At 34.9% G+C, this 27,552-nt stretch overlaps 1 protein-coding gene across 2 annotated transcripts in view; it reads left to right on the forward strand.

Moving 5' to 3' along the window:
- The window catches only part of LOC129218369 (neuropeptide Y receptor type 5-like), a 33,377-nt gene extending 6,389 nt beyond the window's left edge, over positions 1 to 26,988 (forward strand). For both annotated transcript variants that reach the window (XM_054852614.1, XM_054852615.1), the window contains exon 2: positions 25,314 to 26,988. In XM_054852614.1, the coding sequence (XP_054708589.1) occupies positions 25,537 to 26,829 (1,293 nt within the window). In that variant the 5' untranslated portion in view covers positions 25,314 to 25,536 and the 3' untranslated portion in view covers positions 26,830 to 26,988. The remainder of the gene's footprint in view (positions 1 to 25,313) is intronic.
- Positions 26,989 to 27,552: the final 564 nt, after the last annotated feature.

The raw sequence follows: 27,552 nt of genomic DNA on the forward strand, positions 1-27,552 counted from the left end.
CAAAAGCAAACCAATGTGCTCTTTCTCCATAATCATTTTGTGTGTGTGTGTTTCCATGTCATTGAAATAACTATTTTTTTTCCCTATAGCTTTAGAGTAACACTTTTTGCCGTCAGTAAAATATGTTTAAAACAATTGCATTGAAAAAGCGTTTTATAAATTACTAAAATATCGGGAGCATACTATAACGGAATAAACACAATGTTTTAAGCAATGTTCATGATTTTTAACGTAATCGACCGCATAAAATTCTGATAAAAAAAAAGGGTAATGAGTGCTCAGATTTTTAGAGGTAATTATTGTGGTCATTTAGCACAGAGGTTTTCAACCTTTCAAGGCTTTACGTCCCCCTTTGAACACTGATATGTGGTCATGCCCACCTTACCCCCTTATGCGGTTAACATAAGTAGTAGAGTAGAAAACTGGTCAAGCAAACAGAAGCTAGTGATTAAGCAAAAAAGTTGATAATTGTATACACAAAATTCTACATTTCTACACTAAACTTAATATTCTACTTATTATTATTAGAACATATGAGGCAGTGAGAAGCAAAGGGATGTAAATGACAAAAGTAAAATTTTGGAGATATCCAGTACAAATAATAGGGGACCCTCGACTATGCTTTAGGGCAAAAGATAGTACTAGTAGCCATGGTAGTTGCTGCTATACAGCATGATTTACCACTTACACCTCTTTGCTTCTCGCTGCCTCATATGAAGTTCGAGAAGCAGAGAAAAAATATAAATGTTTTTGAAGAAATCTAGAATCTAGGTGAGGTTGGTGTGCACATTAGTAACTTTCTCAACATTAATGATAGAACTGACACTTATTTAATAATCGCATGTGACCCAAAATTGAGAAAATTATTGTTTGTTTCACCTTTAATTCTATCTTTTATACTCTCACGCCTCCCTTGAAACTCTTCTGCTTCCCCATTGGGAGGCATGGGTCACCCCCTGGTTCAGAACCGCTGATTTAGCGAAAAACTTCTTGAAATAATGTGCAAAACCATAAAAGCCTTAAGATTTTTTCAAATGAAAAGTTTTTCAAATTTTTGGCCATACACAACAAGTGTTTTTTGTCTATGAAGAGATAAACAAATTTTTACAAATTCAGAATAAAAGTTTTTTTTTTTTTTTTTTGAATGAAGTTATGACACGACAAAGGTTACAAAACGGTACGTTGTATAACCTCTTCTGGCAGCAATACAAGCCGAGCAACTCGAAGAATTTCTACTCTTTCAACCATAACGTAAATGATCCCATCTAAAATCAAGCATTAAGTTACAAAAGCCACACTACAGCAAGAATCTAACCGTTTCATAAACTGCTGAAGGATCGGTCCATGTCAAATCCCCCAAATTAAATAGTCGGCAATGCCGTCATGTCTCAGATTTTGTCCATTATTTTTTATAAATACATATTTATAAGAAAAGATCAATTTTTTTAGATTTTTTGAATAAAAATTACGCTTCAGAGATTTGTTTCGAAATTTCGGTTTTTGACTACTTTTCGGAGTCTCCTTTTTGGTATGAATTTAGAAAATCTCTCTAATTTCTTTAGTTTTCAACCAATTAAGGTCAATTAGGTATCAATTTCAAGCTAATACTTTTCTTTTTCAGTATAAACAACAGAAAGTATTCTGTGATTAGTGGGGTCATTCTTTTATGTGGGGTCAGTTTTTATGATTTTTCATTAGGGAAATTTAATAAGTCCGGAGTACCAACTAATATCTGCATCATTTTTTTTTTCTTTTTTTGTAGTATACGTATTTAAATCATTCTCCTGCTATGTAGAAAAAATTAGAAAGGTACTTTTTGTTGCTTTGAAATAAAAAGATAAAGTATTTTCTACAGAGGATTTACTTCAAATGCAAGCTTTGAATAACTGTAAAGCCTTTTTGAGCTTAAAGAAGGCCAAAAACGTTTCAGAACAGTTAATACCGGAATTTCAAAGAATAAAAATTGATTTGTATCAATCGTAAATCGTTAAACAGCTGTTCACAGAGGAAAAGAATTGTGCAAAAACTTTCGTTTCAGACTTGACAAAAAAAAAAAAAAAAAAAATCCTTTGGATTGAAAATATACTAAATATTAAAAATAATAATAGAAGATTAGGTCAAAACCTACATTTATAATGGCCTTATTTTGCATTTTGTTCAACATTAAAAGTCAAAAAAAAAAAAGGATTACTATTGAAAAGTTTTCATAATGTGACCCTATTTTTACTACGTAACACCTGACAATGATCCTCTCTTACATTACTAATATAGTTCAACTCTAGATTTCGACAAAGAAGATTACTTTTGCTGATTGAAGCATATTTTAAAATTGCTTAGAACTTACGTAAAAAAACTTAATTTCGTGCGTGCACCCAAAATATGCCTTAATTTCAAAAATGCGTAGAACTTACATAAAATCCTTTTCGCGCATGCATCCAAAATATGCCACTTGTCTGGCGACAAGAGAAATTAGGAAGTTTCAGTTTCGTGGTGCCGTGTGTTATGAACGGAATTTATATTTTTCCTCTTAATTTTGGAGATAAAGTTATATTCATTCAGAACATGCAGTCTGAGAGAGATGAGTTGCTCTCCCTGTAGTGAGATAAATAAGTGATAAAAGTTATATCATTAGGATTTTCTCGTTTTTCATTTTTTAACCGACATCAAAAAAGGATGTTATGATTTCGTCTTGCGGCTTTTTATGTATGTTTTCGTATTATTCTAAGACTACTGGCCCGATTTCAAAAAATATTTTTTGTTTGAAAGGGTATATTTCCCAGATGGTCCTATGGTAATTTGGTCTGGATCTGATAGGGGGTCCCGGAGAAATTCAAGACACTTTAAATTTCACATAATTCAGCTTACATTACAGGCGGAATACGTCACAGTTCACGTGGTTTTGAAGTGTCCGAGGTATTTTCGCAGCTAAGGTTTTGCTTTCATCTTGAACGATATTTAACTCTCGCGACGTAGGGATGATTAATTTTCACGCCTGTTAATTTTTAATTATAGGTGTTACTGATGTATTTATTACTACGTAACAAAACAGTAAATTAAATATATTTTGCTACTTGAATGGTTGAATCAATTACCTTAATATTCTTTTTTACTAATAAATAACTTTATTTAGCCACTAAAGTGTAATTTTTTAAAAATTATTTCACTTTTTAAATATATTTAGTGTTTAATTCAAGGAGAATTGAATACAGAACACCCCTCCCCCGATGCTTTAATTTACATTCTTTAATAACATATTGTAACTGGTGTCTGATTTCTGAGGTTTGACCAGTATTCTAGATTTACTTTTTCAAGATGCCGCCAGTTTAATTTGAAATTAATGTTACACTAATTAGCAGGCTTCAAAAGATGGAGGAGGTTTTGAACTCGTCGGATTTGTTTTTTTTTTCTTTGTACAATGTTCCATAAATACTCGAAGACACCTTTATCGATTCCTGTTTTTTTTTTTTTTTTTTTTTTTTTTTTTTTTTTTTTTTTTTTGAGCAATCATGACTGCTTATTGTTCTCACTTGACTGTTTTGGCGCGCTATCATTTTATTTTCCCACCAGCACCCTCTGCCAGCACCACCGTCGACCGGCTCCTCACGATGCTGCTCCTCTAGCGAAAACCGTCTCCAGGTTGCGTCCATATCCTACACACACACGCATACACACACGCGCATACAAAGTCACACACCTACACACACACATCTACACACCACATACATACACACCACCGCCTACACACACGCGCGTAAACACACAGCACTGCATACACAACATGCACACACATGAATACATACACACACACACGAACCCCTACACACACACAGCACTGCGTACACAGCATGCACACACATGCTTACATACACACACACACGCACGCACCCACGCACATGCGCCTACATACACACGCTCGTGATTGCGAAAAACATAATTTGAATTCAAGATGCCAAAAATTCAAATATTTTTTTTTTTTTTTTTTTTGAGAAATCACGATTGCTTATTGCTTTTATTTGACTGTTTTTGGCGTACTTTATCATTTTATTTTCCCACCGCCACCCTCTGCACCATCACCGTTGACCGGCTCCTCACGATGCTGCTAATATAGCTAAAGCCGTCTCCAGGTTGCATCCGTGTGCTACACACACGCGCATACATACACAACTACACACACACACACACACACATACAGACACAAACACATACACATACGCTCATACGCATACATACACAACTACACACACACAAACACACACACATACGCATACATACAGACACCTACACATACACACACACAAAAACATACACACACATACATACACACAACTATCCACACATTCATGCCTGCACACAGACACAAGCACATATGCCTACACACACATACACATACCCCTCCCCCACGCACACAAACACTCATACACACAACTACCAACACTCATGCCTGCACACAGACACAAACACACATGCCTACACACACACATACTCCCCTCCCCCACACACAAACACACACGCCTACATACACACACACACTCGTGACTGCGAAAAACATAATTTGAATTCAAGATGACAAAATTCAAATTAATTTTTTTTTTTTTTTTTGAAACGGTATACTTTCCCGGCGGTCTAATGATAGTCAAGTCGGGGTTTGATGAAATCGAGGGCACTCTTCATATATTATACTCACATTTGAAAAGATTTGTACTTTGTTAACTTTGTATATCGTCTCACTTAGCGAACCGGTTTTTATGATTTTTTTTTTGTTTAGTGGATAGGGGATGGTCTAACTTAGGTTCCAATTCTTTGATCGACCCTATTTGTTCTTTAGAGAAAGGTTATGGGTTAAAAACAATAAATTTCATGTAAATTCCCTCACAAACGATTAAATATAAAATCCATTGTTTAAAAAATGCCATAAAACAAAGGTATGTACTTTCTTTACCCGCATTTAAAGAAAGTACGAAAGAACATTATTACTAAGAGTAATCATAATGAAATTTTTGAATCAAGGATTCTCTGAAGCAAACACATAAAATTCATTCTATTGGAATTTTGTATCTTCATCTACAGTGGGGCCATGTGAAGAAACATGCGACTTTTATCACGAGTTACATGACAAGTATTGTTGTAAAACATAAAATACAATTTTACAATTTACACTGTTACAATTTTACAATTTACAATTTTACAACGTACAACTTATTTGTAGCTTGGGAAAGTGCAAACATTTAAATGGTTCTAACTAAATACTGTACCCAGTCTACTTTTCATCAGAAATGAGATGTGTCAATTGTTGCATTTCTGCTAATGCTCATTCATCTTGAGGTTTAGTTAAAAGTTTAAGGGGGTTCTAAATCAGATAGAGCTATTCCTTCAAGTCTTGACTCTGCTGAGAGCTACGTATCCTACTCGTCCTTTTGCAAAGTTCTCTTTTTCTAATTCTATGACAGCTCTATCGAATATCGAGGGTAGTGTGATAGGTATTGTTATGAAATATAAATGTTGCAATTTAAAAGTTTACAAATTTACAATTTACAATTTTAAACTTAAAGCGATTTCTGTTGATTTTTTTAGTGACTCGTGCATTTGTTTCCGGAAAGCAAACTTTGATAAAGTCAACTAATGATGAAGACCATTTTTTTTGTACATAAGTTGCGCATTTGAAAAAGTCTTTCATCACAGTCGTCGGAAATTTCCGAGACGCTGGGGTCTATTTCTTTCTCTATCGTGCTCATCTTAGCTGTTTTCAGACTCATGTATTTGACGCTTTCTTACTCTAGATGCACTTAAGAAAGGCTTCAACGTCATTTACCATACTCTATCCTACGTACTTATTTTATATTTACACTTACACCACTAAAAAGTGAAAAATAAATGACTTTTAAATAAGAAAAAACCGCCTTCAAAAAACACCTACGAACTAAAAAGCAAAAAATAACTGATTACACTTACATACTATTTCCTACCCAAACCTAGAAATGAGATTTATTTTGTAATTCCAGTACAAAAATCGGCTAAACTAAACACCCAATTATAACATAAACAATGATTTTAATTACTATACCATGAATTATTTTAATACCTAACTAATTGTATACGATATCTTAATTTTTAATAACCATTTGAAGTCGAAGTCTCCTATAAACTACTACCAACGTAACTGACAACCCACCAAATCCTGAGTTAAACACTAAGTTTATCCTGTTTGGCGGGAAGCTTTTCATAGTGAAGTGTTCAGTGGTGGCGCTAGGAAATCCCCGATAGGGTGGCAAACTTGCCCGACAGGGGGGCATAGCCAAATTTTACTTTGCAAGATTCCTCCCCTTCCCCCCAGAGCCTGATCATCCTGACATTGGACATGGGGCGCATTTCTATTTCAGGAAATTCATTTTGTGCCTCCTCCCCCCATTTCAGTTTTTTTTTTTATATGTTGAAGCAATAAAATATTTCGATACTTGCGTTTTTACACAACCATACTAAATTTGGTGGTACCTCATATCACAATGTAATATATGCATTGAAAAAGTAGAAGAGATATAGTAGTATACGATAAATATATAAATGTGGTTAAACTTTGCAGTAAACTGTAAATACCAAAATGATCTATCATATAACTTTTAATAGTAAATACAGACTGAATTTGGAGTGGTTTTCTGATTTGCAAAGAGATCACATTTTTAAGGCGAATTTTTAACAACAAATAGATTTTTTCCTTGTTTTGGCATTTGCAAAACTATCAATGATATCATTGTACTCTAGATTCTGAGTGAAATCATTATTTATTTTTAATTAACATGATAAATTAAGGGGATTTTAGCCCCCCCCCCTGAAATCTAAGAGGAAGGGCCTATGCCCCACATGCCCCTGCGGTAATCAGGCTCTGCCCCCCCCCCCCCTAAAGGCAAAAAATAAAAAATTTAAAATAGATAAAATGAAATATGTAGGGAAAAAATCAAATTTAAAATGAAAAACATGAAACTAGGCTTTTGTGAGCAGGGTCATCGCGAGATCAATAAACTAGAACTGTCTGAGAATCAGGAATTGACGAAAAGTCTGACTATGATGTAAAATCATTATAAATGTGTGCCCAACAGAATTTTATGCAGAGAAAGAAACTTAACAACAGGAATTTAGTTGTGCTCGTAGAAATTAGGGGGGTCCGGGGGTTCTCCCCCGGAAATTTTTCGAAATTGTAGCTCTGAAAACGCAATTTTAGATGATCTTCGGTAATTTCATGGAGAGAAGGATTTGGGTGCTCACCCCCAAAGAATTTTAAGAAATTGAAGTCGAATAAACGAACTTTTAGTCGATCTGTAATGGTATTTTATAGGGAGTGAGAGTCGAGGTGCAGCCCCGAAAAAGTTTTAAAATTAAAGTTTCGAAAACACAATTTTAGGTCATGTTTGGCAACGTTAGGGTGATGGGGTTAGTGACCAATTAAGATACTGAGGGTTCCCCCCTTCCTTCCGTAATCAAACCTTATAAACACACAAATTTACGGAGGGAAACTCCAGGGCTCAAGGTTATAGCGGTGCTCATCAACTAGCTAAAAATATTTATTGAGGAGCAGAGAAACCCACATCTTAAGCAAACAAAAGAAGAGCAACTAATATTAAGTTAAAAAATTAAAAAGAAACTTGAGCCCGATACCTAGCTTTATATTAAGATGAACCTCGCGAGTCAGAACATGTATAAAATTAAATTTATTTATATTTTCTTTCATTATGTTATTTTTCCGGGATAACTTGGGAAAGCATGGAAAAGGGAAAACGATTACAACTACTAAGTTTTGCTAGCGCAAAAGCAGAATCAAGAGAAAAAATTGAAAATCTTTTGAAGAGCCTATTTTGCTAAAACCCATTACAAGTATTTTATTTGATAACAAATAGAAACTGGAAATGGGTAAAAATTTTGCGCTAAAAAAATTGGAAAAGGTGCAAATTTTTACGATTTTTAATTAATTTGTATGGTAATAAAAGGTCTACATCGATTAGGCCTAGCTGGTAGTGGATGGAGCCGGCGGGCAACCGGGCTAATCAGATAAATAATCATGATAGTTTCATAGGGGCCGCAAACATATTTCATTCCTAGATTTTTAAATATCATCGTACAAATCACAGCTATTTGGAGGAAAATGTGTGGGCCGCCTAAGCATGTTTGAAATAGAAAATAAAAGTTAAAATGTAGTGAGCGAGATTTAAATTATTGAAATGAATAGTCACACCAGCAGTTCTAAGCAAGACTACGGAGTCGGAAGAAGAATGACCGACTCCGACTTCGGGAAAGAGCCTTCGACTCTGATTCCAAGAACTGGCATGGTTGCAGATTTTAAGGGAAAATGATCGACTCCGACTGTTGAATTTTTAAACCTTCGACTTCTGACTCCGACTTCTTTACCTCAAAATCAGTCCGACTTCAACTTCTCTCCGTTGGTTATAAGTTTTTGAAATGTACTAAACAAAAGTAATGTGTGTGTGTGTGTGTGTGTGTTTTGTGTAATCCAAAAAAAAAAACGAAACATGATAATATGATCGGCACTATGCTAAACTCGGTACAAACGAAGGTGAAAAATCGCGAATCTCGTTTTTCAAATTCAATGGTTTGCCGTAGTACTCAAAAAGGGCTATTACTACTGTACACTCCCCATTATCCGCGGAATTAGTGACCCAAGTACCGCGGATAACGAAAGTCGCGGATAATGCGAAAAAGGTTTAAAACCAGAGGTAAAGAGACAGAAATTATCTTTTGCTTGCGAATGATTGTATCGTAAAAAAACGTGAAACGTTTAAAAGAGATGCGGCAACATTAAAAAATATTTGTATTTCAAGCTGTACAGAACTAAAATAAACTAAAATTTAAATCATGAGTAGGAACTTTCCGTCAACCTAAAACATTCAACAGCCCAGAAGTGAAAACAGTGACCACAACAAAAAAGACCACCCCTGTCAGAGAATTCCCAGAAGACCTGTAGGCGTTTTCCTAACCTTTCTCAATCGGAACAGATGATAAGGATATAATGTCGTACGCTCCTGAGGGGATAAACTAGGGTCTTCAGTAAACACATGTGTTTTACCGAAATCAGCTGAACGCTTTCCCTTGAGGCACGTGCATACCGACTTTCACGTTTTTTGAGAAGGAGCACTTGTTGTGGGAAAGGGGAAAAAAAATCTGGGACGAATTGATTTCAGATCCGCGGTTTGAAGAACAAAATTTTTCAACTATTTTTTTTTTCTTTTTCCGAGACTTTCGCGGATAATCCGCTCGTGGATAATCGAGAGTTTACTGTACTTCAAACAATAAGATTTACACTTAATGTTATTTATAAAAATAAAAACATTGAAAATAACTAAAGCGTCTGGTGGACAAAAATATTGTTTCGGCTCTCCTGAAAAGAGCCAATTTTCACATTCGGTAGTTCAGCATAGTGCCGACGATATTACGCCATAAACAGACTTATTAAGTATCAAAGTGATTAACATTAATTGCACTAGTTTCTTTTGTGTAAGGTTTTTCTTTTTTTTTAAATTAACTATATACCTAACTTGTTTATTTTTCAAAGTTTTTGAAGCATTCATAATTAGAAAATGCATAACCATTAGTTTCAAACTTTTTATTAAACATGCCAGTTGAAATAGGTCATAATTTCAAATTTTAAGTTTTAATTCACTTCCCAGACTAAGGGGGGAAAATGTAAATTCAAAGTCTTACCCCAAAATTTATCTACATAGACTATTTTTGCAGATCTACGGAGTCAGAGGGAAAATGGCCGACTCCAACTCAGGTCCGGATTTAGACTTAACGGGGCCCTAAGCTATTTTAGGTATGGGGCCCCTTTTGCAGTTTTAACAACGTTTCTCTCGGTGGTGTAAGAGAGGCATTTTTTTTTCCTTTTACTATGTCTATCTCTTTCATCTGATACATACAGCAATACTTTAATTTTTGATGATAATGTGTTTTCCCTGATGTCCTGTGTTGGATTGACCTTAAGAGGGGAAATGTTATCAAAAAAGTCACACATGACTCCGCTTTAAGTGGAGTACAAAATATTCCCAATTGTAGGGGGTCCGGGGATTTCTTCCCCGGAGGAAATTTTGAAAAATAGATATAAAATTCCGCATTTTGAAGCCTTATAAGATGTAGTTGGAACTACAAAAATATCAGGAAAGAAATAGGCAAACAAAACTTTTTTTAAGTTATAAACTCTTTCAAAAATTAAGATAATACACAGTAAAAATTGTTTTTGATTCGAAAAACCAATGACAGCAGTCGACAGAGAGAAACAGCGCGGGAAACGAAAAGACAACGCATTGCTTCGTGCTCACATTGGCTTTCGATACAATTAGTTTTTAATCACCCCTCTAATTCACTGACAAACAATTCAACTCCGACTCCTTTACCTTAAAATCAGTTCGACTCCAACTCTCACTCCGACCCCGCAATCACTGGCATTGTTACAGGCATTGAGGGAAAATGACTCCGACTCTTGGAATTTTTAATCAACAAATGCCGACTCAGACTCCTTGTCTCGAAAATCTGTCCGACTCCGACTGCGCAACACTGCTTTTTTACACTATTTTAGTACTTGAAAAAAAGCATATTAAAAAAAAAGAAGAATATAGCTTGCAAAAAGAAAAGAAAACTTAAGCAAGATTGAGTCTGGTATCAGTCTGTAAGTTGGTTTGATCGATCTCGAAGGAGCAATGTTAACTTTTGAATTGGACTTGGTCCGATCAAATGATTACAGCGCTCTGGGCTAAGCGCAGCTTTTACTTTAAGTTAGAAACATATGTTTCGACTACAAAATAACATCTGAAAAAAAATAAATTTGGAAGCAAAATGTATGTTTTCAATTGCTTTTAACATACGACTTATTTATGAGTAATGAGATGAGTCTTTGGGATTTTTGCCATTGCATCCACAATAGCAGCTCTGAGAGCAGAAACAGTGTCGTGGAAATGACTATTGGAGTTCCGCTCAACTTCGACCCATACATAATAGTCCATTGGATTGAGATCTGGGGAGCTGAGCCAATCTTGGGTTGTTTTGGCTGTATGGGGTAGTGCCGAACTAAGCAACGGCATTAACTCCGGCACCTTGAGAAAAAAAAATGTGGAGGCATGACATCTTCATCACTACTAACCACACCAAGAAACATCACTGATGCTGGAAATTAGGTATACATAACGGTCGGTACCTCATCAGGGCTTTTACACAGCCAACGATCATTTTTGCTGTTCACCTTTTGGTCCTGAACAAAGTTCTTCTCATCTGACAAAAACCAGAGCAGTCCTGGCTCTTCGGGATGTTTGAGCTTGTTCAAAATGTTCCTGGCTCTAGCCAAGCGGTTCATCTTGGTTCTGTCGGACATGAATTGTCCTCTCTGCATCACGTATGATTTGTAGCGGAAGTCCTCATGAACCACACGTCGGATTGTAGCCTCATCAACCTGCTGCTCATTAGCGAGTGCCCTCATCGATTTCCCAGGGTCCTCATCGATAGCAGGTTGGACACGGCTGACAAATTCTGGTGTCCTGACCCTGTCAGAACGTCGACAATATCGTTTCCTTTGCGAAACTTTCACCACATCCCCTTTTACTGCTTCCAATTCTCTCCGAACTTTGTAAACAAACGATCGGGCAACTTTCAAGAACGCAGCAGTGTCTGAATCGGTACGCCCTGCAGCTAAAGAGACATTAACGGGATGTCTCTTTATTTCCTGAGTAAGAATATAGTCTTCCATGACTATCTGCAAAAAGAAAATCAATGTTACTATAAGAGACAGGAAAATGTGGCTTCTTTTTTAGGTGTCCTCAAATAGCTGCCGCACCCTGTATAGTGTTTTCAGACCCTTAAAATGTTCGCGAAATTATTTATATTGTTTACTATACTATATAAGTTTGTTTCAAGTAAAAAGCCGTATTTAAAGTTCTAAATTTTTCGGGAAAGGGACCCCTTGTAGAGAAAATTTCATATCGTATAAACACAAGTTGTTTAAACTTTTTCCAGTTTTCTTTTTTCCATCTATAGCACTGCCTGTCCCTCTAAGAACGATGACCCTAAGGGCCAGGTATCGATGGGGCCCTAGGCCAAACAGTTTTTCGGAGACCCCCATGTATTAGCTTAACCATACAATTTTGGTCATTGGCTAAATTTTTTTAGTCAATTGGGGGCCTCTAAAAAGTGGGGGCCCTAGGCCACGGCCTAGTCAGACTATTCAGTAATCAGGTCCTGTGTGATCCCCTCCCCTCCTGAGATTGAGAGTACTCGCAAAAACGATGAAAGAGACCCTCTAAAACTGACTCTCCACTTGGACCAAGGTTAGCCCCCGCCCCCCTTTGCTCGAGTTCTAGATCCGCCACTGATTATAAATATCCTTTCAGCTGACTGAATTGCAAAAGTAACAATTTTAATTGGTTTGCAATCAACTATTTTTTTTTATTTAATTTTTGAATTCAATATTTTTGTAATACTGAAGATAATGAGTAATTAAATTCCGTAAAGAAAGATCAATGAGCTATTTGTAAAATGTGTGTGAGGGGATATTTTAATGCACTTGGTGTTGTTCAATATTAAGTATCTGAATTGTTAATATGGTAATTTTTGCACTGTTGATGAAATCCAGGGTAGATATTCAAAATGAAAAATCAGATCGGTTGGGCTGTGTACAGCGGCTTTAGTTAAGTCTTATTTGAAAAAAGCAAGGTTATATTGAAGATACCTTGAAAGTAATGTGCAAATGAAACTTTCTTTTTTGTAGGGAAGAGTTAAAGGTTTTCTTGGCGGGGAAATTTTTACAACAGGGTTGTTTTTGCTGAAATAGTGTATACAAACTATATTTTTTTCAGCTTTTTAGAATTTTAACTTTTAGAAATACTCAAGGTCAAAGGTCAATTTCAAATGACCTTCAAAATGAAAAATTGTTAAATTATGCATGATCCTAGTGTTGTCCCAACATGAAAATTAGCACAAATAAAGAAAATAATAGTGTGTACAAAATATTTTTTTTCCTCAGATTTTTAAAATTTTAACTTTTGAAACACTTAAGGTCAAAGGTCAAATCAAATGACCTTCAAAATCAAAAATTGTATTTTTGCATCAAGTAATATATCATTTTAAAGCTCTGAATGCAAACTTTCAAAATATATAAAGTTCGAATTTCTAACTTTATTTGTTCCAGAATTATGGTCAGGCAAGTATGAGCCAGTGGAGCAAAGCATTAAAATTTTGACCCCCTATATCTAAAAAAACTGCAACAACTAGAGGATCAAAATTTGGTGTTTTTATACCACTTAGTAAATGGGTATGAACCAGCAAAATATTGTTATAATCTGTGAGCACTCACTTTTTAGGTGTGTGAGTTGACATGGAATGACTCATATTTGCTATTTTAAATATGTACAAATCTGTATACGCCAACTGTTACGTCTTGCTTCATTCTTCGTCTGTCCTGGTTTTGATTATCTCCGTGATGTTGGATCCTTCCTAAAAGAGTTATAAAAAGAAAAAATACATATAATAAGTAAATGTGTAGGCCCATGGTTGTATGCCCCCATGCACATTGATCTTTTTTCGATTTCGAGGAAAGTTTTACGCTTAAATGCAGCTGTTTATTTCTGAAATAAAACATTTTCCCGCGATTTCTTTCAAAATCTGATTTTTTTTTCTTTAGTTAAAAAGCTTAGTTAAAAAGTTTAGTTTGGTTATCTTGTGTTTTGGAAGAACATCAGATTTCATATACATACAGTATTGTGGCAATTAATTGGGAATTCCTTAATTTCTCAAAAAAAAAAAAAAAATCAGTTTTATTCAAGTTTTTAATGAATACATTTGAAACTAATAATTAATATAACCTCTCCGAGGCGTAATAACATCACAGACACGTTTTGACATGGAATGTACTAGACTGGCACATGTAGTTTTAATTTCAACGTCTTTATACCATATGTCAATAACAGACGAAATTAGCTTTTCCATCGTAGTACTGTCAAATTTGTGAAGACGTTTTTTAACGATAGGCCACAAATAATTTTCAATCGGATTTAAGTGCGGTGAGTTTCCAGGTCAATCCAGTACAGTAAGTTTGTTTTTAGAGCCAAAATTGGCAATTTGCTTCGATGTGTGACATCGCGCGCCGTCTTGTTGAAAAACGCCGTCTCCGTTTGGCCAAAGTTTAGACATTGTTGGAAGCAAGCACATCTTGGGTCAATATCGATTCGTAGCTGGCACTGATCATCATTCCTTCTACGGGAACAAAGGATTCTGTCCCTGAAACGCAGAAACAACCCCAAAACATCTTTTGGGGAAAATACTTGGGTGCTTGATTAATGTGGTGCGGACGAAGAGGTTCTCCTTTGCTCCTTCTCACGAACCTGGATCTAAATCCCTGAACAACAAAATGTGTTTCATCAGGAAATAACAGCGTTTCCCAGTCCATGTTTTATATTTCCGTTCCCATTCTAACTTTTTTTTCTTCATGCGAGGCGTGAGAAGCTGCTTCTTGTACGGTCGACGTGCTTTCCGCCCACGTTCTAAAAGCCTATATCTCACTATTGAAGGTGCGATGTCAACACCAGCTGCATCCATGGACTTGGACCGATCAAAACTAGCTAATCGAGGATTCATAACACTCATTAGATGTAAACTTTAGTCATCACGAGCCTAAGTTGATCTTTTTCTGCCGCATTTTCCAATATGGTTGGTTCCAGAATTTCCCGTTGTCTTAAACCGCTGCCATATCCTAACGACACTTGATTTCCTCACTCCACATATTTTGACTATTTCTTCTAACGTTTTAGAAGTGTATCATCTAAATGCAATCACTTTAGCACGTGTTTCAGGGCTGATATCCATGACTCTAATTACTCCGACTACAAGCGAGCAACTAACACTGCCAACGTACCAACTTCCAGCCACTTAGCGGAAGAATTTATATGCCTGTACTTACCTGATGCGTACAAACCAGGGCTGCGGAGTCGGAAGGAAAATGACCGACTCCGACCCCGACTCCGACTCCTGGATTTTGAAACGCCCGACTCCGACTCCAACTCCGACTCCGACTCCAGATTAAAAAAATAATAATAATTGTATTTTTTCAACTCCCTCGCTCTCTTCAGGGGAAGGGGGAAAACCTCTAAACAGAGATTGAAATATTAATTCCTTTTTATGAAAATTTCGCATTTTGTTTTTTATTGTAAACCTAAGACGCGTACAACGTTAGAAATTCAATTTAAAGATCAAATTTTCCAATAGTTACGAGTTAAAAAGTGAGATGACTTAAAAATCCCTTTTAAAAAATTTGAAAAGGATTATCTGTAATTTGCCCCCCTGTAATGTTTAACAAATAGATATTGATCAAATCGTGTGCTTTCAATTTTTTAAAGCTGTAACTTGAGAGAAAAAAAGCTTTTTTTTCTAAATCCAAGTTCTTGAGAGGGGGTGGTTCGCCCCGGGTGACACCCATCTGGTAGATGACACCCAAAGTTAATTTCAGAGTTTATAAAAAATACAAATACTTTAATTCTGAAAATTTTTGCGAATATATTTTAAATTATATTTTATCAATAAAATTTCAACGAAAATAGGGCACATATACGTCAGGAGCTAATTTTACACAAAATGCGGCGGTATATAAATTTGTACGAATAGCGGTTACTATACCTATATTTCTTCTTCGCCAAATTTTTAATTTAAATTTTATTGGCTGCTTTGAATTAACCTTAATATGAAGATTTTAAGATTAACTGCAATTATTGAGTGTTGTAATCAAGAAATCATTTACACTTATTTTGTTCCATACTTTTTAGTGAGAACCAAGCTTATAGAAATATTCTTAATAAAGAAAAAAACATTAGATTATTTCATCGAATTTTTTGGATTCGTACTTTCGCGCCAGAACTTCTTTGAATTTGCCGTTTACCCTTAAACGCTTCAACCTTAGCTACTGGTCTCAATTTAATAATTTGTTACGTTTCTTTTACTATTTTATAATTGAGATCGAACAAAACACTATATTTCTATTTTTATTTGAAAGTGATTACTTGAAAATGTTAGGCAACAAGACCGTTTGCTGACAGTTGCTATTAGTTAAGTTAAAAAGCAAGCAAACTAGGGGACAGCTACAGAAAGTTCGATAAGCACTCAAGCTAGCTGATTGCCATAACGGCAGTTATTTCCTTATTAGTATCTTTTTATACATGTAATCGAACCAATTGGTAGTCCGTTTTTAAAAAATGCAAGGAGAGTCAGGGGAAAGGAAAGAAAAAAAGAAACCCGGAGTCGGAGTCGGAGTCGGCATGTTTTCTAACGACTCCGACTCCAACTCCTTTACCCCAAAATCAGTCCGACTCCGACTCTTCGACTCCGACTCCGACTCCACAGCCCTGGTACAAACAGCTACTAGTTTGACAATAACTGCCATTTGAACTCTGAGCTGAATTTGAGTGCTTATTCGTTCGCTTACGTGTGATAAAGCAAAAAAAAAAATAATAACATTTCCCAAATAATTGCCACAATACTGTATTTCTGAAAATACATGATTATTTTACAAGCTATTTTCCAAGTAGATTGCAAAAAAATATTTTTTTCCCCCACAGCGAATGGGGGGAGGGGGGGAGAATAGGCAGCGAGACAATGCTTTCTCTCAGCTTGTTTCTGAAATTAATTTCTGAATATAGTTCTGGAATTAGAGTTTATTCAATCAATCGAGAATCAGCAATTATTTACCCACTAAACGAGTGAATTCCTTTGCATCGTGAATTTTCATTTTTTGAACAAATCAAATGTGCGACAATTGTTGATCTATAATTTTTTAAAAATTTACAATTTTTTTTTAGCCGATGGCTAAAATACACCGCTTTTTCCAAACTTTTTTACTTCCTTTTACAAAAAAGGAAGTATTGCATTAACGAAAAAATTTTCACTCAAAAATCGGCCTTATTTCCATTTTGCTCACCCCCGAATGAATGTCGAGTTTATTTTTCACCCGACCACACGTGTCTAGGAACGTACAGACACCTGAAATATGTTTTGACGCTCCCGAGTTAATTACAACGAGTTTTCTCGTAACGTCTGTATGTACGTATGTATGCGCGAATGTATGTCGCATAGCTCAAGAATGGAATGTCCTAGAAAGTTGAAATTTGGTACTTAGACTCCTAGTGGGGTCTAGTTTTACACCCCCTTTTTTGGTTGCTTTCGGATGCTCCAAAGGGAGTCTTTTACCCCTTTTTGAGGTGAAATCATTGTTAATTTCGATGTAAACTCAAGTGGTGTTATAATTTGGCGGACACTTGGCGATATATCGCCAGTCTTTTGGTCGCCAACTTGGCGACAAATTTGGCGATTTTTTTTTTTTTAAACCTGGTTTCAATTTAGTCACTGTTGGTGATATTTAGAGAGCAAACTATTGAATCGCATTAAAATTGCCAATAATGGGGAAAAATGACAATAAATTTGAGTAAAAGGAGTCATGTGATGCACACATCAGCTCGTTTTAAAATTCAAATTAGCAGTTTTCTTCGCGAATGTTTTCTGAAGTACTCCTTCCATCTCAAAGAAGTTCCATTTAAATACTTAAGAACTAAGATGTATTGAAACTGATGATTACGATTTTATTTTTATTTTCTTTAGATTTTTTTTTTTTTTTTTGCTGTGCTATCAATAAACACTTACTTTCCGAGCCTTACCTCCTTAAATCAGTACCAAATTAGTTTCAAAAATATAGGGCTCCAACACCCAAAGCCACGTCCCTTTTTATGAGAACTCTCTAACTAGTCATCACATAAAGCTACATTCTAACTGATGAATAGGGATTTTGTAGAATGCAAACTGATCTTTCTCTATACTGGGGGGGGGGGGGGGGCAAAGGACTTAAAAAATGGGGCATGGCTTAAGGGTGTGTGTAGTTCGAATATTTTTTTAACTCGGTGTTGATTTATAGAGGGAATAATTGGGAAGTAAAATTTTTAATTGATAGTATAGCTTCCTGAAATCTCTAAAAAATATTCAAACAAAATCTTAAAATCGTCAGAATCAACAACCAGTACAAAAGTTTTCAGACGTAGCTCTACTAATTTTGAGGAGGAAGTACTTTTTTTTCCTAAACTGTAAAACAATTCAGGAACATTCCTGAAAAATAATGGGCAGCTTATTTGCCCAATTTCTTCAAGTAATTTGTCTTGCAAAAACCAGGAACGTTTTCCGCTAAAAGTCAGTGACCTTTCTTCCCCGGAAATCTGTCCGATTAAAGCTAGTCTAGAATCTTCAAGAACCTTCCTGATTTACTAGGATAGCTCCATAAGCAATAATGCAACCATGGCCAATTTTAAGACAGAATTACAAGTAAGAGATTCAAAAGTATGTAACGACAATACAGTGGCGGCTCGTGCCCTTAATTTAGCGGGTGGGCTCCGCTGTATAAAGTTTTCTCAATAATATTTATACAGATACAATGGAGAGGACTGCAGTTAGTAATGCTGAACAATATAAGATAGTCCTTATTGCAGTTGCTTCATTTCGAACTTCTCTTCCACTTCAAAGTTGAAATTGTTTTAGAAAAATATCCACTTAGGCATTTTTTGAAAATTCAAGGTAAACAACTTAAATTTAAAGATAAGACACCCATCCCATTCGAAATCGAGAAAAAGCGCACCTAGTGAGTGACCTAAAGCCAATAACTTTTTAATTAATTAAACTAGAGCGTTGAAACTCTCTTCATAAAGTTTGAAACAATCTGAAGTTTAAAAATAAACAATAAAGAAAATCGAATAGTTTGGTCATTTTTGAGGATATGTGGCCCAACAGTGTAAAAAAAAATCATAAACTTTACGGTTATTTCCGTGGAACGTCTCAGGATTTCACTTCTTTCCCCGTAAAAACAAGTATCTTCGCAAAAAAGTTTCCTGAATCGCTACAATCTGCACGCATGCAGACTTTTCACTGTTGAGGAAAACATTTTTAGCAACCAGTTTAAAGATTGAATGAGCGTGCTTATTAAGTGTATCGGCCAAGGCTCAATTACGGTCTGTCCAGATTGACTTGATTGATCTCAGTGAAAGCAAAAAAGTCAATGGATAGCTACAGCTTTGCGAGGCAGGAATTGCAGGCAAGAGATATGCTTGGTTCTTTCTTGCATAGCTTTGGCCGTGGTCGCTCTAATTTTTATGGAGCTTTCTTGGTAAATCAGGAAGGTGCTAATCAATTACACTAAACCTACTTAATATTGCTAGAAGGCTCTAGAGACAAGCCTGGCTTTAAAAGTGGAGCTTTCGCAATTCTTCTAAAAGTTTCAAGGTTAATTTCAGAAAGGTTACTGACTTTTAGCGAAAAACGTTCCTGGTTTTTGCAAAATATGTTACTGGCAGAATTTGGGCACATCAGCAGCCGATTATTTTCCAGGAACGTTTCTGAATCGTTTTTACAGTGTACGCCTTTAAGGACTTAAAGCGATGTACCGGATCAAAAATTGAAATAATTTAGGTTTGTTCCGCCTTAGAGTACTACAGAATAGAAAACACATATCGATAAGACCTATTATACGATTAATACTTATTACTTTAGCCAAATATCAGAACAAAAAAGAAAGCGTTGAATAGATCTCGCACAATTGAAGTTTTTTTTTTTTTTTTTTTTTTTTGTAAAAATTCAGAGCTTTTCACACTCAAAACCAACTATTCGAAAACAAACTCTTCATTCAGAAATTCCAATCATATTAGTTCCAAGCAGAAAAATAAATAAATAAAAATATGCATGCGATGCGATGCGGTATAATCGGGAGGAACGCATAAAATGGAAATGCCTGTTCCAGATATTTACAGCCGTTTAAGATTGAAGACAAATACAAGAGGGCGGTTTTAAACGATAAGAGCACTTTCTTTCATTCAGCGGGCTAGCCGTTTTTTTTTTTTTTTACCCTTTTGAGCTGTTGTTTCGTACAAGTGACGTGTGTCAAATCCTTCCCCACCTGCTATTGCCCTTCTACTGCTGTTAAAGCTATTCTTTGGAGGGCTAGGTAGCTGGAGCCAACGCAGCAGAAATCGGAGAGACCCGGACTTGCCGTTTTGGTGTCTGGTTGAATCGTCGTGATTGGTTAGGAGCGTAGGTGTGGCAAGTGAGTAGGGGGGCAAACCAGTCGAAGTCCCAAGAATCATTCTCAGAGCTTGCAAGCGCAAACGCGAACAGATGGAAAACTTTTCACATTTTAGAAGCGATATGCAGAGTGTTAGAGATTTAAAATGTGTTTCATGTCCCCAATTCGATGTTTTTTTTTTTTTTTTAATTTTTAGCGAAATATTAAACGTTATTTTGACATGATCTATTTAGTTGTGTACAATTTTTCTGGGTGGGCCTGACCCACCCGGCCCATAGTGACGAGCCGCCCCTGTGGCAATAGTGATTAGCGTGTCGAATAAAGTGTGCTAGTTTTTATCATATAGTTTTCATTTTACTTCCAATTTTTCAATTGAAATGTAGCTATTCGGTTAAAAATTCAAACATTTTACTTTGTATGCACCATAAACCACTATTCTAACTTAAATTTAGACTTACTAGTAGTTCATTTATGAAATGCTTCTTAAATCTGATCTAATATTGGTCGGGCATTTTCTTTTCTTTTCTTTTTTTTTTTTTTTGTCGATAATACCATGAGGCAACAAATATGTTAATAAAATTAATGCTGCATTTATTTCAGCTATAGAAACTATGCAAAATGGAAAAAATTATAATTATCACAAATCATGTAACACAAATTGACATAGAAAAACATCAATTTAGCTCATTAAATGCAAAAATAAACAACAAAGAATGCTTATTATTTTTCAAACATGCTGCTATCTTTTCTTTTTTTTTTAATCGAAATTAACTCTACTTTCAATAACTTATTTTAATTTGCGAAAAAATTGAAAATATTCAGCTGTAAAGCAAAGATAGAGTTCTTCATGGAAATTAATATTTTCTCTGTAACTTAAAATGCTTTGTATTAAATTGATACTTACTTTACTTCATGTTTTATTGTACAAATACAAAAGTGACGACCAGCAACAGGCCCTGGGCCCAGCTAGACTGGTCCTAGTCAATTTACAATCCCCAATGAAGATCAATGGCCCTCTTAAAACTATCTACTCTCTTGCTCATTACCACCTCTTCCGGTAAACTGTTCCAAGGTTCCACTACCCTGCTAAAATAATAATTTTTCCTAACATCCATGTTAGCCTGAGATTTAAATAACTTAAAACAATGACCCCTTGTCCTGTTTTCAGTGCTAAACTTCAGCCCCGTAACATCTTTCATTTTAATAGATTTAAACAACTGAATCATGTCCCCTCGGTCTCTTCTTTGCTCAAGACTATACATTTTTAGCCTTCTAAGCCTGGAATCATAGTCTAAGTGAGAAAGTCCATTTATTAGCCTTGTAGCTTGCCTTTGAACCCTTTCCAATACATTAATGTCTTTCTTAAGATAAGGAGACCAAAACAGAACAGCATACTCCAAATGAGGTCTTACCAAACTTCTATATAAGGGCAGAAGAACTTCTTTAGATTTGTTTGAAATAGATCTATTGATAAACCCAAGCATCTTATTGGCCTTGTTACCAGCAATGCTGCACTGTTGGCTAAACTTTAAATCCTGACTTATTAAGACCCCCAGATCAGTAACTTTAACTGCCTGACTAATGACTGAACCTTGCAAATAATAACTTGTACACTTATTTCCATGCCCTAAATGTAGCACTTGACATTTCCCAACATTAACAGCCATACCCCATTTATCAGCCCACTCCGTAATATGATCTAGATCCTCTTGCAGCTGTTTTGCTTGTTCTTCATTTTCTACAGTCCCCATAACTTTGACATCATCAGCAAAACAATTCATGTTCCCAGAAATATTTTTGTGAATATCGTTCATAAAAACAATGAACAAAACATGCCCTAACACTGATCCTTGAGGAACCCCGCTTAAAAACTCACTCCAATTAGAATAATTTCCCCTCACAACTACCCTTTGTTTCCTTCTGGTCAGCCAGTTTTTTACCCAAATGAAAGTTTTCCCTCCTACTCCTATATCAGCTAATTTGCTAAGTAGAGCAATATGCGGTACCTTATCGAAAGCTTTTTGAAAATCAATGTAAACAACATCTACAGGCTTCTTATTGTCCAAAGCCATGGTAACTTTGTCATAGAAATGTAATAAATTAGTTGCACAAGATTTACCTTTCCTGAAACCGTACTGAAAACTAGTCAATAGATTATTAGTCTCCAGAAAATTTACTATCTTAATTTTTATCAATGTTTAAAAAATTTAAATTCTTATGCTAGTAAAACCATTCAAAGAAAAAAAAAAGATGCAGAGGCTCAACAAGCAGCTGCGGTAGGGAAATAGATTATATAAACAACTAGAGGACCCGACAGACGTTGTTCTGTTCAAACTTTGTAAACTGAAAAGTTAAAAAATTTCAATAAACTATCAAGTGTTTGAACCGTTTTCTTGAAAAAAAAAAAAAAAAAAAATGAAAAAGAAAAAAAAAATGTTTTAAGCTGTGCTTGGTGTTAGAATGCGTATATTTATTACAACTTGATTTATCTAATGCCCACTGAGCAGTTGTTTTATTGACTATTTTTTCTCCCGTACTTGATGGTTTGTTCCTTCAGCCATACTCAAAGGATAAAAAGCGTCGTAAAAAACTAACTATCCATTTAGAACAAACGGGAAATCCCGCTGAACCATCCCCCGTACGAAAAAGAATAAAACAATCGAAAGGATATCGTTAAAAATAATAATAATAAAGGTAAAACAGTTCTCTGAACAAGCGAAAATCACTCATATCCCCTCTCCCGATGTAAAATAAACACATTCTTCAACTAAAGTGACTAAACACTCTTTAAAACCGAAAAACATTTCTTTACAATTTGAAATATTTCGCCAAATAAACAAAAAATACAATAAATTACATTAACGGTAGCTTTAAAATGTAAACAAATGATCACGCAACTCTATTGTTTATAGCCAAAGTCGCCAAACCACCACGTTACAGTAATCTAGCCGATCAGTGAGCGAAGCCAACTCCGACCGATTAGCGGTCCGATCTTTTGAACGAAAACTTTTAAAACTTCATATATTGCCCAATTTGTTATTTCCACCAAAGATAAAGATCTTCCTTTGCACTGTTCTTTTGTGTACAGAACTACCCTGTTGTAATTTATTTGGACGAAAATAAAATTTGTTTCGTCAATAAATTCCATCATTTTTTCCTTTAATAATGTACCGATTAGTTTGATAACCCTTAAATTATTCTTGACATTGGTGCCAAAACTCGGATGGATTTGAGCCGAGAAATAAATGTTGCTAGGTACAGTACTTTCTGGTCATTTGGTTAGGAAAACCTAAAACCCCTCCCATAAGTACTATAGGGGCCTTGGGCCTTAGGTAAACCTAAAGCACCGATCCGGTCACATAGTTCAACTACGACGACAGAACACACGTTATGCGTGAACCTTCCAATACTTTACTTAAAAATATATCTCGGGACTTAAAATCGTTGCTTTCAAGAAATGAAGGCTTCACTCTCTCTACGTTTTATATATTCTCAATGGACGTATTACAGTAGGATATTTCATTACAAAAAGCAGAGCTGGCTTTCTTATTGTCCTTTGGCAGCGGATTAAATATTTATTTCAGTTCTCGCTTAACAAAAGGTTAAAATAAATATTAATAATTTGGGAGTTTATAACCATCCAATGTTTAAAGTAATTAATTAATTAACAAAAACGTTTCCGATTCGATCCACCGCGCTTCAAAACCATGCTCGCCACAACTTAATTACATACAAAAAATTTGATCAAAATCGGTCCAGCCGTTTAAAAGTCTTATGGTGGCAAACGTCCACACAGAAGATTTTTATATATTAAGATGTATGGTACGACTTTAATAAGTATTGTCAACGAGCCTAATAATAATAAAAAAAAGGGTTATCATTTCCGAACCAAAAGCTGGTTGTCACTGTTTGCATTTATTTTTTTATTGCTTAAGGAACTTTTTTTCATGGGTTTGTTTTAAAGGTTACTAAACAATTGTTTTAAAATATTTTGTATGAACACTTTTGTGAAGATACAGCTCTTGATACTTATCATTTATTTCTTCAAAATCATATTTTATTTTGCTGTTAAAATATTTCATGTAGTTTTTTTTAGAATGAATTATAGATCTTATTGTTTACTCATTCCAAAATATTAATTTTAACTGATGGGTAGAGCAATATTTCATTGAAAATGATAAGTTTACGAACACTTTTGGGAGCTACTGCATAAATTATTATATCAATACTAAGAGTGAGGGGGGAGCATATTTGTTAGAGAAAATAAAAATGCAAAATAAAACAATTTTAAATCATTAAACAAATACACTTCGTTTACCAGAATTATATTAGTAAAAATCACGAAGAAGAGTGAAAACACATAACCATGTAACATATTCAACGTTGAAATTAAAAGCTTCAAAGTTCTAAGCAATTTATAAAGGGCTGTATTTATCATATGCGTTACAATAGCTACGAAGGAATTTTTTTATGCAATTTTAAATCCGTAAAAGTGCTTTGGAAATGCGAAATAAAGGAAGTATGTTTTCGGAAACAAATGTCAACAAAAAATATTTTTGCAAATAGAAAATAACGCTAGCTAAGCCTAACGTGGAAGTGACTCGAAATGTCAAAGTTAGTTTAAAAACCACATAGAATCTTAAGCCAAATCGAACCGTTCGTTTCCATTTTTAATGTGTTTCAAATACAACAATGAATAAAAATGTAACAATAAATAAAAGAGAGAGAGGACATTGCACACAAATTTCAATAAATACTAACCTTTTTTAGGAATCTTTTAGAATAATAGCCGTATAATAATTGGATAATTTAACGAGCGAGTACAAGAGTGAAACAAACTCAAAGGATGCACTGCAATGTGACGAAATTAGGACGAAATAATTTCGTCAAAAATTTGAGATTTCTGGTTTCGTCAAATATTACGTGATTTGATGACGAAAGGATCGTCAAAAATAACGAAATAGTGCTCGAGGATTGCAGAATCGTCAAAATCGAGAGTTCCATTTTTGACAGTGCGGAAATAAGATTTTTGAAGAAAAATTAATGTCTCAATGAAGTAAATAATAAAAAGCGTAAGTATGGTGAAGGGACTGTGTATTAAACTAAGAACTTTCATTCAGAGAGATTTCTTTGCATTTTTTTGGTATGCTAAAAAAAGCTGCAAGATTATAACGTTAAATTTCTTCTTTGAATAATTCTATAATACTAACATTTTCAAATCTTTTTTCAGGATTTCTAAATGATGTTCAAAAGAAATTCCACGAAGAAAACATCTCATTTATAGAAAATATTTTAACTAAGCAGTAGCAAAAAAAAAAAAAAAAAAAAAATTAATGACTTGATTGAAATATTAACTGAAGTAGTTTCGTTCAGTAAGAACAAAATCAATAAAAGTGGCTTTATTGATCAAGAGTGAATTATTGGACAGGTGCTTTAAAGAGACAGGAATCAACATGGCTCTAAAAGAGATTCCTGACAGGTATCTTGGAATGATAATCCATTTTCTCATGAGCTTTCACAATGATACATCAGAATTTCGACACCCACATCTTAGAAAATCTTTTCAGAGTTCTTATGTCTTTTTTGTGCTAATGTATGCCATTTTAATGATAGTTGGTTTCGTTGTAAACATTATGATGCTAAGAAAAATATTTTCTCAAAAATCACATAACATATCATTGTATAAATATCTCGCCCTCAACTCTTTTAACGACATTGTTAAGTGTCTCGTCATATTGCCCCTTGCATTATCTACAACTCTTATCCAGAACTGGGTTTATGGCAGACTCCTATGTTATCTTTTCCCAATGTTGCAAGATATTCCTTTTCATGCAACAATGCTGACATTTCTACTAATGGCATTTGACCGTTATAGACAGATTCTTTATCCATTAAAGCAACATTTGTCTTTCTTCATGGGCATGATTGGAGTATGGATGGCAACAGCTGTTGCTGTTTTGCCTTACTTAATCTATACTCGATACTTAAATTTAGAGATTTATTTTGGAGCACAGTTCAAAGGTACTGGTATCTGCGCAATCAACGTGGAAGACAACATAGAAGAATACATACGAGGACTTTTTATTATTATGTACGTATTACCTTTAGGATTGATAGCCTTTCTTCACGTTAAAACATCGGAAGAAATAAAAATAAAACATACGTCGTATACAGTTTCATTTCATGACGTCAGTGTTGTCACTAATCATGATACTGACTCTGTTGCATCGCTAAATCCCGACGGTCACAACGTCACCCAAGTAGAAAATCCAGTTCCCTCTTCTATGTCCTTAAAAGTACCAAAAAGATACGCAACACCGAGCCAAAGTGGGGAAGAAACCTACTTGCGCGATAAACCTCTGCACTTTTCTGAAGTTGGTAGTGATGATAACAGAGATTGGCAACTGGAAAAGCAAATCCAAGACTTTCTCGCATGGGCAGTGACTTCTTACGCTGTGTGTCTTTTGCCTTTAAATTTGGTTCGTTTACTAAAGCATGTTGTATATGAAACATATGAGAACAGTTTCCATTTTGATATGACATTTATCACTGTTGTTTGGATAGCTTCTCTTCCTATTATTACAACTCCGGGAATTTTTTTATATTGGCATCGAACCGGAGAGCACACATCGAATATTAGTAGATATTTAAGACTTGGTAGAGCATCTGATGTATCGTTTTCTGCATATGATTTAAATCAAGATTCTTTGACTAGGAGGCCACCAGATAGTCAAAGTACTATCTGAAAGGGAACCTTTTGGTTTAGTCATTTCTCCTCAAAGTCTAAACCATAGTGGTGGTTAAGGATCCCTGAAATTTATTTCTAAGGCTATAGATATGCTGAGTGATGTGTGAGCATGGAACATTAAAAAAATTCTGTGTATTTTAAGTTCAAATAAAGCAAGTATTTCATGTCAAATATTTTTTGTTTTATTTTTAGAAAAACGGTGTTAACATTCTTTTTGAGAATCACTTTTTTGAAGTTTTGAACATACAGTCTGAGTAAAAACTTTAAGTCCAGTGCATTTTTTTGAGAAAATGGACACACCTTAATCTTAGGATCAAAAAGTCATATGAGTGATAATTATTAACCTTAAATACAAGTAAAAAAGGCAAAAAAAATTAATTGTAAGTGTTTCATTATTAGAAAATATTACAGATCAATATTCGAACCTGAGTAAAATCTTTAAGGCCAACTTTAAAAAAAGCATATGAGGACAAAAATTCAAATATTTATAAGCTTGTGTGGGAGCCATTCCTTCAAATTACTTCAAATATTCTTGTTTTCATGAATGAAACTAGTTTTTGACAAAATTTGGAACGTATTTTTTACCATCATCTTCGGTGGTGTAGATTTCAGCTCTATTGATGAAGTAAAATGTCTCTCCTTTGCATAAACTCTTCTTACTAAGTCACCCAATTAGTTCTCTATTGGGTTAGGATCTGGAGACTTAGTTGGTCATTTCAAA

The sequence above is a fragment of the Uloborus diversus genome, chromosome 3 (assembly GCF_026930045.1).
Source record: "Uloborus diversus isolate 005 chromosome 3, Udiv.v.3.1, whole genome shotgun sequence".
Lineage (NCBI taxonomy): Eukaryota > Metazoa > Arthropoda > Arachnida > Araneae > Uloboridae > Uloborus > Uloborus diversus.